The sequence below is a fragment of the Cryptotermes secundus genome, unplaced genomic scaffold (genome assembly GCF_002891405.2).
Source record: "Cryptotermes secundus unplaced genomic scaffold, Csec_1.0 scaffold597, whole genome shotgun sequence".
Taxonomy (NCBI): domain Eukaryota; kingdom Metazoa; phylum Arthropoda; class Insecta; order Blattodea; family Kalotermitidae; genus Cryptotermes; species Cryptotermes secundus.
The window spans coordinates 754987-772206 of NW_019743156.1; the positions used below are offsets into that span (position 1 = coordinate 754987).

Here is a 17220-nt window from a genome sequence, read left to right on the forward strand (position 1 = left end):
AATGCCATCTTCAGGTGCTACTCAATTCACGTCAAACTAGTACATTGTATGCCTTGTCTTCACTTTAAAATAACTAAAATATATGTCCATCATATATATTGACAAATGTCAATCGTAAAAATATTAAAACTGTCCAGGGTTCCCGATCGCTACGTCGTATCTTANCTTTCAGCATACTACACAGCGTTGTAACCCAGAAGATAATATTCTTAATAAGCTTATTTTGGACAAATTAGCAACATTAAATTATTCTGTGAACAGACTGGAACAAGAAGAGAGAGGTAATGGGCTGTCGGTCGGAGCACTTTAGAACATAGTGTGCTTTTTTTTTTTTTTCTTTAAGCACTGCAGTATCAAGATTATATTACACTGTGTTTAGCTTCTTATCTTATTTTAGCTCACAGCTGTGAACACAGTTCATACACAATGACCACATTTTAAAAAATGTATTGTGGAAGTCAGTGGAGACTGGAAGAGTATATTCTCACCATATGAGAGACAAACTTTAAAGTTTTTTATCTTAATAAAAACGTAAACTTGGCCTCCCTTGTTGTTTATGCTGTGTTTCTTGTGTATTCTGTAGGTTGGAAATTGTTATACATCTGTGTTGGGGTTCCTTCCACGGCATAGATTGTGCGATCCTGCAAGTCTTGTGTGGAAATGACCTTTATGCGGCACACCTTGCCGTTTACTTACCTGCAGACTGGAAGTGCATAGGATTAAATTCAGAGATGTTTGAGACCATGTAGGGTCTGCACTGAAGATATGGGATGTGTAGCTTTCAAATTTCTCTTTGTGCTGATATTCTTGGGCTCCAAACGAAATTCTGCCTTATTGCTTAAACTTAACATGGCAACATCGATGGCAGTCCAGGTTCTTTCCATTTGTCTTCCACCCATCCAATTCCCTGTACACAATGTCCCTTTTTTATGATTACTGACACTCAGACTGCAATATAATGATTATTGATTACATAGTATTGGAATTATGATATTCATCCCAATGCTTTGTTATTTATGGTCTAGCTCTACAGAAGACCGTCTTGTGTCCACTCTATATCAACGCCTCTCAAACACTCTTCTTATAACCTTTCAGATGGCACATAACCCTTATGTTTTGATTCCAAGAAATCACGTGATAATTTTAATTAACTTTGACCCCAGCATGGTGGGGTTCTGGATTTTTGTAGCGACGAAACCTTCACCCAGCTGTCTTACCCAAGGAATAGCCATATGGACTTAAATCACCCATGGGCTATGCACAGTATGACATAATTATCACATCAATTAATGACAAGGCTGGAGATTATTATATCTAACATACTTAAATTAATTGGGGATGAGCAGGGGCTAGTTCCACTATATGCTGCCACTTGCTTAGAGCTGTTCCATCCATCACAGAGAATGTTTTTGTGAGAAGGGCAGATTTCACCATAAATCATTGTGAACATCCTTTGAACACATGTAACCGATTGTGTCTTTGGTGTCCACCATGCACATGCAGCCATCTATTGGTCAGGTGTTATTTCCAGAGCACCTCCCTGCTGATGTCAGATCTGTCAGATGTCCTGCAGTTTACTACATAAGCACATGCATTCACGTAAAGTATAACACACAACATGAGTAAAACACTCTTGTAGGTGTATTGGTTTTCACAGGTTTGAATCCTGCTTGGACAGCACTTTTCCACTAAGTTTAAATTATTATAAGATGTATTTTGTTGAATATATCATACCACTGATGAGCTACATATCCAATTTCTTAAGCAGTAAAAAATTAAAATGTTTATTAAAGTATACATGTTGAGTATGGATGTACGTAATAACGCAGTTGAAATTCAAATGCAGTGTTTATTTATGACCACTACATACTACTACTACTTTCCAGGATCTGAAAACCTGTAACATGAAAATGTCAGACATTCACATCTCATCTGTGTCTCTCTTCACAGACATTTTGCCCACCGTTGCTTTGCAGCAGCCAGTATGTATATTATTATTATTATTATTCTTTGACTAATGTAATGTTTTATACCAGCGGTCTGATTCTATCTTCTTCCTCCTCATGAATTATTTTTAGTTTCTCACCAACTGAAGGTCTTTAAATGTATGCCTTTGATAGTCATGTTTGGCAGAGGAAACTGTGAGAATTAAGATGACAATTGTAATAAGTAGTGTTGTGAACCTCATTACAAATAAGCTGCCAGCCCCAATTTTTGTTTAAGTAAAAAATGTGGAATATTCAAGAAAATGTAATGTGATCATATTTTTTTTAAGTGGTGGGTTAGGTAGAGGTTAAGGATTCATACCTCCCTAAGAATCTTGTATTTTATGTGTGTGGGAAAGGTGCTAGATTGATACCTAGCTGCATAATGGAACAGATCATATTCATGTCAATTAACTACTACTATTTGCTACTTGTTGACTGTTTGAAAACTGTCTTAAATGGAATTCAACCCATGGACCTGCACATAATTATTGAACTACAAAGAAAGCATACTGCAGTATTTGTTCACATGAATTTTTAAAAATTTGTGGTGCAGCTAATATCAGTTCCTATAAGGGAATTGTGTTTTAAGTAAAAGATAAGATACTTCATTGAAAGTGAGCACAATGCAATTAATTTAAATTGGAATGATTGTAATATTCTTTGACTGTTTGCCATCCCACCTGTGTTTCACCATCTTGGTATCTTTGTAGAAGGATCGATGTTATTTTGCCTAAAAAACTGTCTATATCATGGAAACTGCATGAAATTAAACATTTTGTTTTGTATGGTTATTTCCTTCCACCTCTCTTCCAGAGTTGATAATTATGAGGAAGAATGTGTCATCTGTCTATATTGGCCTATAACACATAATGCGTTACATTCATACATGATAGGGAACAGTAACAGAATGGCTGAACCTTCTACCACTGGGCAGTATATTTGTTTTCATGAAAAATGACATCATATTAACAATGATGAATTATATGTGAAAGTAACAGTTATAGTGGAACTCCTTTAGTGTGTTGCTTACTGTCTTTACCTGCTTCTTTTGTATGGCTTCAGACAAAATAATTACTGTATTCCCCTTGGGCAGTATATTTGTTTTCATGAAAAATGACATCATATTAACAATGATGAATTATATGTGAAAGTAACAGTTATAGTGGAACTCCTTTAGTGTGTTGCTTACTGTCTTTACCTGCTTCTTTTGTATGGCTTCAGACAAAATAATTACTGTATTCCCCTTACAGAATGCTTCCAGTTATAATCATCTACTTTTATTGAAGAAAGCAGTCTTCTGGGATGTGACACCATGTAGATGTGGTGTTAACCGACATTTTGGAGGAACGTATCACCTCCATCTTCAGGGTAGAAGGAAAAATAAAAAAATCTGCAAGCGAAGAGACAGTGAGAACCAGTGCAAGCAGAAGACTGCTTTCTTCATAATCACTGCCGTGAAAACCTCAAGTCTACTTTTATTGTTTACAACTTTTGTCACCCTGCTACTTTTGCTTTTTGTTGTAAGTTTATTGTAGCAACTGTTAATGTTGTTCCCTTACAATAGTATATTCTCCTAGGTAAAAGTGGCAGTGAACTGAAAGTGAGAGGACTCAAATTGGTGAAGTATCTTAGAAATCTCACAACATACCTATGCACTGTGAGCCAAGTGAAAGGTTGTATCATCTCATTTCTGAGGAGTGGAAATGTTTAGCACTCCAACTGCAGTGGTAGAAAATACAGTTACCTGCATGCATATGGTAAATTCCCACTTTGGAGGGATCAGAATGTTCTATACAGATAAACTACATGCAAGTCTCACTGTATATACAAAGAAATAACATGTAAGATAAATCGTGAAAAATAAATGTACTTTCCGGTATGCTGAAGAATCTTGATGAAATATGGGCCAGTTCACATATAAGTATAAGGCTTTATAGTAAATTCAAAGCACTGAAATTTGTTGTTGGGTTTACATTAGATAATGTGAATAAATTGAAGTGCAGCAGACTGTCCATTGTTTGCTTCCAGTTATATTAATCATTGTAATCAGATCATAATTTCAAAATAAATTCATCTCTATTTTTATTACACATATTTGAGGACCTCTTTGCTGGTAAGTATTCACACTGTTCAGTGATAAGGGAGATGTACCTTATGTTGTCACGCTTGATTGTCCTCTTCTGTACAGAACTATGTGTCTGATGTGATATATATTGTATGAAATGTCAGAAATTATTTTGTTTCCTGGCGAATGGTAAGTAGTTGGGAAAATAAAATCAATACAAAGTCCGTCAAGTGTAACAATATTTTTTAGGTCACTTCTTTCTCACTCTTGCCTTACATGTTTCGGTTTTAGTAAAACCATCTTCAGAGGCACATGGTACTAACAAGAAAACACTGGCGTTGTTTAACTGTACACAGTATATATGCTGTGTGGGCACTGCTACAAATGTCGATGTGTAAAAGCACAACACTAGCTTGGAGTACTGAATGCACGTTCAACCTTCGCATTCCATCCGAAGTTGCCCTCGCGTTAAAACATCACTATTAAAATATTTAAAAGTTTAAGACTTTTGAAGTAAAATATAAAAATGTTAGGCTGCTTCTTAATTTATCCCGATGTTGGGAGATGTGTACACAACACACAACGCACAGGAATAATCCAACTACAAGCCAATACAACCTCAAGACATCTCCCAACATCGGGATAAATTAAGAAGCAGCCTAACATTTTTATATTTTACTTCAAAAGTCTTAAACTTTTAAATATTTTTTAAATATTTTAATAGTGATGTTTTAACGCGAGGGCAACTTCGGATTGAATGCGAAGGTTGAACGTGCATTCTGTACGTGCATTCAGTACTCCAAGCTAGTGTTGTGCTTTTACACATCGACATTTGTAGCAGTGCCCACACAGCATATATACTGTGTACAGTTAAACAACGCCAGTGTTTTCTTGTTAGTACCATGTGCCTCTGCAGATGGTTTTACTAAAACCGAAACATGTAAGGCAAGAGTGAGAAAGAAGTGACCTAAAAAACATTGTTACACTTGACGAACTTTGTATTGATTTTATGTATAATAGTGTAACGGACCAAAATGAAACAATTCAAAATAGTTGGGAAAAGTTTGCTGTGCTTTAAAATATTCAATGAGCTGCTTTTTCTTCATCAAAAAAGTAGTGTACAAGAATGGATACATAAAGTAATTTAGTTATTTGTGGAAGTGTCTTTACCACTGATCTGCATTATCAGTTAGTACTATCTCGGTTCATATATATTACAGTACTGTTGGTGGGATCAGAAATTTGATAAGTTGTTCCTGAATGTGTCTATCCTTGTAGTTAGTTACTATTCTATATGTGATCTTAAATATCATTCTGATTGATTGTGGCAACAGTCACAGTCCACTTGAGCCACAGCTCTCATTTCTTAGTCGGATTTGTAGTTGGCAGGTGGCTTAAGTTGAGGAACCTGTTCCTGAAAGTAAAAACTTTAATTGAACTGTAAGAATGGTTAATGCTTTGACATTGAACTCTTGTGGGTTTTTTTTTTTTGTGTCTTGTATTACCTTTTTCCAGTACAGTTACAAGGATGAGCAGTGGTTTGCAGCGCTGTGTGCTGTGAATCTCCCTTAAATTTCATCATAATTTCTTTCCTTTGTGCCTTTTCCAAAGACTTAACTGATTGCGCTTATCATTGTTGTGTGATCATATGATTCTGTCACTGTAGGAAACACATATCTCAGTTTGAGAGGCAAGAGGGTGTAGCCATGGTATTTAACCTATTATAACATGGCACCTCAGAGGTGGAATAGTGGAGCCAGAAGAAATGACCGTTGCTGGGCAAAGGCTCAGTAAACACAAGTCGGTGACAGTGGATATGCACACAACAATAGATGAAGCTGTTTGAAGTGGTGTTTTCTAGGTGGTTCATGTTGAGGCTATATAGTGAGGGCCAGCAGGGAAATTTTGGACAGTCATGGCTGAGTTGCTGTTGTGAGAACCCAGGAGAGCCAGTAAGTAGAGAATGATGACTAGTGGCGTCATGAGTTAGATGTGAGCAGCTACCATGCAGCAAGGAGATGAGCATAGAAACAGAGAAATACCCATTTTTGGGAGCCATTACCTAGCAACATGTAATGAATACAAAAGGTTTAATGTTTGTAGCAGTGATTTATAAAGTATGTAGGTTAGTGATAGCATTATAACCATTTGTAGTTATAATTTATATGAGTCCAGTAATTCCAATTATCAATCCAAACCTTGTGTGTCTAGTCACTAACACATGACACTATATTAGTGTGATCTGTCTGATGTTTGTGTGCTTTCTATTTGATTGGTATATGCTGCTCTGTACGATGATATAATATGAATGTCTGCAGTAAATGACCCTTCTGATGTATCATTTAACAGAATTGAAACCTGTTCTGTTTCAGGACTGTGTTTGCCCAGTATAGAAGCTCAAAACTTAACATGTTCTTAATTGAACTTAATTTTTGTTTGTTATAAAGAATTGCACTGATGACTAGCTTAGACAGAAATATGCTGTCTAAGAGTACAATTTTTATATGAACTTACCAGTGATGGTGGCTAAGTGATATATTTTGCCAACATGCAATCACAGTAGTTACTATAGGATTCTGACGATGGTGTATAACACGCTGATATATTGGATTTTTGNATGCAATCACAGTTTTGATGGGTATGGCTGTTTAAATGAGGATAGAAACTAGTACTCCAAATTTTCATTCCTTATTGAGTTCACCACATGCAGTAAAACCCACATTTAATGTTCCTTAGCTTAAGGATCATGTTCTAAAATACAAACTCAGTAATCTTCTTCCTCCATTTGAAGGTTTCCTCAGTTAGTGTTAGGTCTCTTGTTCCTTATAACAGACATTTTGAATAGAGACTTCCCTGTGTAAAGTGTACCACGATGTAAATAGCAGATGTGTATAAAAATACTGTTGAATACCTGTATATAATAATTACCACTAGTAAAGATTAACATTTAATATTTAACTTTCTTCTCTGCTCTGTCTTACACGTGTGCCATTATTTGTCACTGCATACTGAAATACAACAATATAAGTTAAAACTCTTATAAAACACTCATGGTGATTTTGGGTGGTATCTTTAAGAATGAGCAGTGATAAATGATATAAACTCCGTCTCAAGTGCAAACAATATATTTTGTGTCTTTGATCTTGCTCCCTACACTACATGTTTCGGCCTCAGACGGCCATCATCAGGTGTATAACACTCACGTCGCTGTCACACTGCACCCAGTTCAAAATTTAACATCTAAAACACTCTCCCTGTCATTATCAACTTCTACTTCGTTGATGGCTGTCCACCCGTAGATTACTTCACACACGTTAATTTTGAGTTTATTGTAATAGCACCATAATAAAATCTTTAGTTCTAATTTTAAACTTTTAAATTCTTGTCCAAATTTTAAAATTTTAAATTGTTAGGGTTATTCGCCCTGTGTTTGAAGTGCTGCAGCGGCTAGTTCTTGTTTCCACACTGTATAGGTTTTATCCTGTGTGGTCTTTCTGTGTGCCTCTATGCCCTTGAAGAAAGAGCCCCCCGTTACCCACTGGATGAGCGACTAGTTTAGTCCAGATGCTGTGGATTAGAGAAAAATCTTCTGCCCCTGCCAGGAGTTGAACACCAGCTATCCAGCTCATAGGCTTAGCACTATATGACCTTAGCTATTAAGTAAGGTAAAGGTAGAAGGTGAGGTTATCCCAGTGGTCAGTTAATTAAGCACAACTTTGTGAATATCTCTGGGAGAATGGAAGTATGGAGCCACCATTTTTTACCTCTGCACTACATGGAGGTGAGTGGTCAGCCTCACAGCAGCTGCTGCACCCAGTATGTGTTGGATAGGAGCCTGTTTGGGCCCCAGGGCCGATCTGGATGCTGTGGATTGAAGAAGAATCCCTTGCCCCTACCAGGAATCGAACCCCAGCCATCCAGCTCTTAGCCCACTGCTTTACAGACTGAGCCATTCCAGCTCCTTGGCTAATATGTAAATAAAAGTAAATTTCATTTATATACACATTGCTATATTGGAGTGACCTAACATGTTCAGTTCCTTTGGCAGGAGATGTAAGAGGTAACTGATCTGTTGTGAAGTTTGTGAGTATTGCTGTGCACGCATATTATGTCAATATTGTCAGAATTAATCCATTGCTGGAGGACTTTGCACATGTGTATGATCATCAGGAACAGTGTTCAGAAGTTTATGAAAGAAATTTGAGCAATTAACAGTAACAAGTATGGTTCTTGCAGCATGAACATATCTTCAATTTGTAGTACCTGTGGTAGTCTGTGGTTGTGTGTTTTCTAGTGAACATTTTCCAGAATTGCAGTACATAGAGTCAAGAGTTTTCTCAAACATGTCATATTTCTTTCATACTAATGCTTATTGTTGTATGCTCATAAATTTTTAAGTGCACTACAATTCATGGCTAATGCATAACTAATTTATCTTATATTTTAGAATTTACTGTTTCTACTTTCTGAACCAAAATAAAAACTTGAATGATTAATGACTCTTCTGTATTACTCATCAACACCTTATTTTATTCATGTTATGGACATGTTGCAGCTTGCATGCCATGAATGTTAGCTATACCACTTATACCTTTTAAATTTTTAAGTTGCTGTGGTATTTACTATCAGTTACATGATGAAACAACCTCCAACTTTCTCCTACTGTTTACACGGAGTTATTGTGTGTGTGTATCACTGAAGGTCAATAGTTATGTCCACATTCACAGTGTCTCCCATGTTGTCATGTTCAAAATTTTGTGGCAGTGTACTTATGAACATTTTCTTACTGGGAGAGTGTCATTAAATATGGTGTGATTTGCAATATTTGGAAGCTGATTTTTTCCAATTTCTTGAACACTTAAAGGATATTTTTAGCCAGTTTAACTGTATGTTCGTTTCTCTGAACTTGAGTGTTTTTAATTGCATATTCTGCACAGCTGGAGGAATTGGATCACTGAGAACCTTTTAACAATCAGATTTCTTACATTGTGGTATGTACTCTATTGGAAATGTGTCATTATTACTATTGTTTGTACAGTAGTAACAGATTCACGTAGTGATGTAAATTTGTTATAGAGATCTCCTAGAGTAAGCATGAACAGCATTTGTAACTGTGCTTTTTAACATTTAACTTTTAGCACATCAGATCACTTGGTCAGGTAAATTGCTGCTGACCCCTGCCAGCACAGTCATTCTTTGTTCCGGGTCTTGTGGGACACTTTGACAATACTTTTTTTTCTCTGTGATATAAACAATAATTACCATTTTGTCATCCTAAATACAGTTAACTGTGGTAGTTAAGGCAAATGGCTAGTCCACTATTCATGCTACATTCAACGCTGAATGTAATGTAATGTAATGTAGTGTATGTAAGGGGTGGGCTATAAAAACCAGCCCCCACACTCCGACCTTCATTGATCTCTTGTGCTTCCCTTTGGATTAGCCCTTCATTAAACCTACACTTTTAATGAAGTGTAGGACCCTGCTTATGGGGTCATCATAAAAGTCACTTGGTTCCATAAAAACTGACCCAAGTGACAAAATCTTAAATAAGCTATGGCCTCACAGGATGTGTGTGGCTGATTCGTTTTCTTGTAGGCACCTTTCACAGGTTGGGTTATCTGTCAGTCCCAACTTGAAAATGTGTCCTTTTAGGTGGCAGTGTCCGGTTCAACGCTGAAAGTCACATAGGTATTACTGGTTGTGTTATTGGGTGCTGAACAGCAAGATAAATATCTTTCCAATAGAAGAAAGTAACCCTTATTCAGTGATAGTAGGCCAGTGCAAAAGCAATAAAATAATGTTACAGAAAGTTTCAGGAGTGTGAGGAGGTGTGCACCCTACTGCAGATCATTATAAGGTATCATGGATATATATTTCTGGATGACCCTCATATAAATGAGCAATTCTGAAAACCCACATAGGGCAGTTTGTGTATGTGAGTAATTGAGAGGCTGCTAATATAAGCTTTCAACATAAGATTGGAAATGTACAAGCACCATCTCTGCTTCTTAGTTATTACTGATAGGAATAACAAGTTTGAAATAACTAAGATGATAGTTCTTACATTTCTATATTTTATTGTTTCTGTGAAGTTAATGTTCTTCTACTAAGTGTGAGACAGTTATACAATGATGAAAAGAGTAAACAAGTTGTATGTTGTTCTCTTGATGCTCCAAAAATTGTACGAATCCTTTTTTCTCAATCTGATTTCAGACCAACTGTATTTCTCGCATGTATTTTTACTGTATCCTTTTTTTTTTTTTTGGTGTAAGCATTATGTCATCATGCATTTGCTTGCATAACACATAGAATATTTATTGTTTTTTATCTGCCTCCACTCCAATAGGTCAGTGGTCTATCCTCTGGTTCATTAGCCTCCAGGCAGTATGGAACAGCTGTTATCATTGTTTTATACTGTGTAGAGAAGCTATTTGGAATTCTGTCATTAACATATCTACAATCAAAATACGGAACTAATTCTGTCCTTCCTGCTGGTTTTCTGGTCTAACTATTGATAAGCTCCTATATGCTGGCAGTATTCACTGAATTCGGTCTGAATGTAAATATTCTGAAGTAACTAATTCCATGGAGCTAAGTCCTTTTTGAGAAGCCAACAGTTGCTCAGCCACATAAATTCCCAACATGTTATGGAACCTGAATTTTCATTACCATGTTCACAAGTGTCCACTGCTGATCTCTGTCTTAGACCATATGAATCCAGTTCACACTCCTATCCTGTTTCCCTAAGATCAAGTTTAATATTATCTTCCCATCTGTGTTTGAGGATTCCTAGTGGTCCTTTTCTTTCAGGTTTTCCCACCAAAACTCTTCCCTCCCATGCGTGCTGTATATCCTTCCCGTCTCAGTCCTTGACTTGATCATTCTGAAATTATTTTGCGAGAAGCTTAATTGATGAAACTTTCATTATGGCATTTTCTCTGGCCTTCTATTATTTCATCCTTGTTAGGTCCAAATATGCTTCTCAGCACCCTGTTCTCAAAAACCCTATTCCCTTAATGTGGGAGACAATGTTCCACACCCATACAAAACTGCAGGAAAAATTATAGATCTGCAAAAAGTCAACCCAGGAAGCATAACTCTTCATAATTACCTCAGTGAGAATAGAAAATTCTATTTATATATTTTGATCTGTACGTTTTTAGATAGAAGGCAAGAAGACTAAAGGTTCTGAACTTAATGGTAGCAAGAATAACCTGAATTGAATCTACTGTCAATTTCCTTTGTGAGTCAAATTTTAATTTGTTACTGTCATTCCAAAATATTTGCTTTGAGTCATTTTATGACCCACTGCTGATTAAATTCATTTCATGAGTTTATGGATCTCAGAATATAATGTTTCACCTGCTTGAGTCATGTCTGGTGGAATTTGATCAATAACTGACAATTTATTCCTTTTCAGTTTTCCTGTAGCAGTTTCAAACTCAAAAGGACTAGGCTCAGGAACTAATGACTCAGCTGTATATATATATATCCATCTGCCCAACTTCACTAACACCAATAGCTGACACACCGATAATAAAATCATAGATGGTCCAAGTTTGAGTGTGATTGGAAGATCATGGTGTTTGTTGAATGTAGATATTCATAAATGAACTCACGGCATCAGATTTCTTCAGTAAACCATGAGCCTGACAGAAAAAGTATTGAAAATAAACATGTATTTAATTTTCTCTATTATTTTGTTTGAAACATTTCTTGTTCCAGTAAATGCCTAGATAGTTATTCTTGAGATGCATGTATAAATGCTTGTAAGTCTTTATATGAACAGTCATATGGTCTAATGGAGGAATTGGGGTTCAACAGTTCTTGGTAAAATTCTCGAATATGAAAAATGAAAATCATTCAGCAGTACTTGAGTCATTTACTTCATGCAGACAATGGCTGGAGGGACTGAATGAACTTAATGGGTACTCCACAATGTTTCAGGTGCCTGAATGATGTTCTGAACTGCATGACATTGTTTGTTGTTTGTTTCTTATTTTATTTAATTACATTTTCCCTTAGCTTATATAGCAGAAATGGGCTGTGGCACATCAATTGTGAATGATGACTTGAAAGATGCATCAAAGGAAGTGGTTATGATGTATTTAACATGCTATCCCAATGTTTGCTTGTCGAGACTAAGAAAAGAGATATGGCACCTCAATATTGGACTGGGGTTTTAAAATTAGGCCTTCCAGATAAGAAGCAGGAGTGGTAACCACTGAACTGGAGTACTCAATTGATACTGCTTAATATAGAGTAAGTAAATAATAACTTCTTTCAGCAGCAGCAACCACAGGTTTAGCTATCACTTGGACAGATGCAGTTTCCTGTAGTCATGTGTACAGTATTTATAACTGAATTATGTTACTATGAGGGACGCTTGCTGTGACGTTTCTATCAGACAGTAGTGATAAAGTTGAGCTTATATCTGCATGCTGTACTTCCTGTATATGTAGTCAGTCATCACATTCATTTATCCCACCAGCAGTGTGTTTTCCATACCTCTACTCCTGCTGTATTAATTATGAATAGAATGTGTTGCTGTTTATCATGTACAACACTAGTTTACTGCAAGAATGCATTATAGTATGATGGAGACTTTCTAATTAGTAATATGACAACAAATGTGTTGTAGAGAAGGAACACTTTTAGGATAATTCACATGCACAAACACAGTGATTCCTAATTACAAATTACTTAATTTATTATGCATATACAGAAAAGCATCTCTCAAAACAAATTGTATTTGTATAGAACATGTCATAAAATAATATAGAGCATAGAATACATACTTAGTAATTACACAACTAGACAGTACAATGAATACAACAGTAATAATAGTTATCTATTTAAGATATTCATCAACATTATAAAAAGTATGAGTGTTCAAGAAATGCCTTAATACAACTTTAAACTTTTTAAAATTATTAGATGTTACGAGACAGTCTCCATACATTAATACCAATACATTTTTTATACTCACCAAAGTTATAACAAATGTTGGAAATGGCCCCACATGCAGGTCAGTGTGCATTTATACATATAATCTTGTTTGCAAAGAGATGCCACAATTCAGTGTTATGTTTCTGATGAAATTTACAATGGCTTCCTTCAGTTCAAGGAAAGTGCGAGAATTGTCTTTGTAACCTGCATCTTTCATTGTTCCCCATCAATGTGTGTATGCATGCATGTGGGGTGGGGGGGCTCGTGCATGCTGGCCATTTTGTCGTCATTCATATCCTCTCCATTGGCAGTCATTACGTCTGTAAACCATCAGGAGCTTGACATCCCTTTTTCCAATTCATGCACTGATGTCATCTTGCAGGAAATGCTTCTTCAGCACTCTATATGTGATGCCATATGAGACACCCATCTGCTGTGCCAATTTACAAACAGTGCTAAGAATGAAGCAGTTTTCTCATTTGTAGTGTAGGTGCACACTGACATTTGGCCCATCCTGTAGCTTCTGATAATGATTTTAAGTTTTACCAGCTATATCTATTTTGGTAACATACTTGTATATCACTGATGATTTACAACAATTATGAGTAGACTGTACACCTTACCCTGATTCAACATTTTGTTTTATTATTTTATTGCATCTCCTGGTTGCTTGCTTTCTACCACTGAAAAGGGGTTGCTGTCTTATGTTGGAAAGATATTTGCCTCACCATTTAGTGGCCAGTAGCATGAACAGTAAACTGAAAGCAGATTAAATTTGTGTAATGATTGCTACCATTCAGTTCAGAAACTTTGTCTTCTCACCTGCACTAACAAAACAAGATTAAAACAAAATACAAAATCACAATTTTGTCTGTAGTTTGTATTGGTGTGAAGCTTGGTCTCTGACACTAAGAGAATGACGTAGACTGAGGGTGTTTGAGAACAGGGTGCTGAGGATAATATTTTTGACCCAAGAGGGATGAAATAATAGGAAGCTGGAGAAAATTGCACAGTAAGGAGCTTCATAATTTGTACTCCTTGCCAAATATAATTACAATCATCAAGTCAAAGAGGATGAAATCGGCAGAGCATGTAGCATGTACAGGGGAGAGGAAGAATGCATAAAGGTGTTGGTAGGAAAACGTGAAGTAGATGTATATGATAGGATAATATTAAAATCGATCTTAGAAGAATAGGATGAGTGATGTGAACTGGATTCATCTGGTTCAGGGCAGAGACCAGTGACAGACTCTTGTGAACATGATAATGAACTTCCGGGTTCCATAAAATGCTTGTGGCTGAGCATCTGTTGGCTTCTCGGTTAGGACTTAGCTTCATGGAGTTAGTTAACAAGTGTGTCGGACGTTTTGTTTTATTTTGAAAGTTTATAGTTATTATGTTTTTAATATACCCTTTCATTTATTCTTTTTCCACCATTCTGTTGTACATATATAAATGGTCATATGTTGTGATCTTCTGTTGACCTATAATGGCATCCCCTGTTTATTGAAGACATGTAGTATGTAAATGTGGAAGAATGTTAATGGTCTGAAGTTGTTTTGCCCATAAGCTAACCAGAGTGCTTCCCTGGCTCATATATTACCATTGGAATAGAACCACATATATAGTATGTTGTCATTTATGAAAGTACAGTATGTAATGAAACCTCCATTTATGATTTATTTTAGGGGCATGGGATTTGAACACAAAACTGAGTAAAATCTTAAATGTAGGGTATTTGGCAATGATATTGACTTCAGATCTTTGAGATTGAATGTTGAATGAGGAAAACTGTTGATCTAGCAACACTAAATTGGGGTTACACTTTGTATACAGAGAAACCAAAATTTAAGATTGTTTTGTGTTCAGCGTTCAGCATGTCTAATGGATTTTAACAATAATCTGAAGAAATCTTGAGCAGATGGAACTTAACATTGAAATTATTGTCTTGGAAATACTGAAAATGAACATTTAATGAGGGAAAAGGTTCAAGAGCATTAAATTGGGGTTCCATTTTGTATAGTGTGCTTTCCCTCTTTGAAATACACAGACACATTGTGTGAACATCAAATTTGTTAGAAACACAATTCTGTTTAATTCTGATTCATTAATTATGTTAGAGGCTATCTCAAGCAGCTTTTTGTTGTGAGTACTGAGTTACTTATGTTCTGCTGATTAAGTAATTTATATGTGCTTAGAAAATAGAAAAAGTAATGATTGACAGGCTAAAGAGAGATGAATTATAGCATGTACCCACTTTCTGGCAAAATCATATATATGAGTATGTTACTTTGTGGTCTACAGACTTCTAATTATGGCACTCCTGATCTGATCTGTGCTTATCATATATATGTATTTACAGTTACAAATTTATCTTACATATGTATTCATGCAAGTGTTAGTAAAACACTGAAAATCTTTTCTGTGTTCGTATTTGAGTTTAATATTATATCAACAGAATGTGTGCAAAACTTTGGATTTTCCCTTTACGAATTTCTGAGACACATCAGTATGCTGCAGCACACACCTTGGGTTCCTCATATGTGGGAGTACTCTACTGTATGCCTGCACTGGTGCTGTGGTCTTCAGCAATGTACATAGTCCACTTTTGCCTTTGAAAATGCTAGGATCTATGCTTAGTGTGTTTTGCAGATAGAATGCAGAACAGTTCATAATAACAGTGGCTGTTATAGGAGGCAGGTTCAGTTAGGAAGAAATCACAATGAAGGCAGAGCCACATCATGGGTAAGTCAGCTGTACTTGCAATTCAAAATCATTGTTACTCTTCTATTGAAATTTTAGATGGACAAAATTAGGTTATTTCATGGTTCAATTTTCATTTATTGAAGTTTAGAAAATGTGATGTAATTTGTTACAAATGACTTTTATCATCTTAAATATCATAGGATACTCATAATGGTAATTGTTTTTCTATTCTCACGCTCTTTACTTTTTTAATTTCTCCTCATTGCACTAGTGTGGAGACATGCTAGAAATAAAATACCTGTACCATTTTTCTACTTTTTGAGCTCTGAAGCTGGTGATCATTCCAAAACTATGCCTCATGTGATTATTTGGTACACATATTTGTAGTTCTGAGAGCCTGCTTTTTTATCTGATGATTTGAAACAAGTAAAGAAATGCTTGTCCTGAGCTCAAGTCTTTTTCTTCTCCTGACCTTTAGGATAGTAGACAGTGTCACTACCTAATGGTCCCTAACAAATTCTTTTGTAACCTTTGCAGAAAATACTTTTGAAGGAGAGTATTTTTATGCTTCATAATTTTTTCTTTTTATTCTTTCTATCATTATTTCTATTTATTCTTTATATACCAATATGTGTGAATTCAAACAGACCGCTTTTAGACCTGCCTCCTGGGCCAGATGGTTTCTGGAAGATGTGGTGAATGTATAACTACTTACACAAGTACATGCTGGCATATTGGATTTGAGGTTCTCAGAGCCATGAGGAATTCTGTCTTCTGGAATACAACAGTGTACATATAATACTAAAATCCCGAAGGTTGTGGGTTTGATTCCTGATGAGGTTATCCGATTCTTCAATTGACCTAATCCTTTCAGCTGCACCAACTCAGTGTCTTAACAGAAATGAGTACCAGGAATCTTCCTGGGGTTAAAGGGTGACTGGCGTGTAAGCTGACAACCTCACCACCATCTGTAAGCCGATTGTCTATAAAATTTGGGAGCCTCGACGTCTCATAACCCTATGGGCCTCCATGGCCTGTTACAGGGAGAGATTTGCTCTATTTATGGTCTGGTGAAAGTAAACTGACATTTTTAGGAACATGTCACAGAACTCTGCTTGCTTCAGCTGACTTCAGCCTTGAAAATGAAGGTGATATATTCCACCAAAACATCTTTGGGATGTCGCTAGTCTAATAGACAACCACGTAAAAAGTTTGTGGGGCCTGAAAAGGACCGTTTGTTCAGCCGTGCTTGCACTAGTAGCATTAGCTGCTTTGTAGCAGACCAGGTCTTCTTTATGGCCGTTCAGCTGGTCTGGCTGGCTTGTGATGCGGTGCTGGGTGCGCCGGTAGGAACATCTGCCTATGGTGTGGAAGATGACAGAGCCGTTCTCTCGGCACAGTTGCTGGAGAGCTGTTGCTGCTTTGTGACGTCAGAGTAGGTGTGTTAGCCGTCTTTGTCGTAGTCAGGACAATCAAAGAACTGATGAAAGCAAGCTTTGAGCTCCACCT

General features: G+C 36.4%; 1 protein-coding gene across 3 annotated transcripts in view; it reads left to right on the forward strand.

Moving 5' to 3' along the window:
- Positions 1 to 15515: 15515 nt before the first annotated feature.
- The window catches only part of LOC111873912 (neprilysin-4), a 32653-nt gene continuing 30948 nt past the window's right edge, over positions 15516 to 17220 (forward strand). For all 3 annotated transcript variants that reach the window (XM_033755275.1, XM_033755276.1, XM_033755277.1), the window contains exon 1: positions 15516 to 15750. In XM_033755275.1, coding sequence (XP_033611166.1) covers positions 15728 to 15750 — 23 coding nt within the window. In that variant the 5' untranslated portion in view covers positions 15516 to 15727. The remainder of the gene's footprint in view (positions 15751 to 17220) is intronic.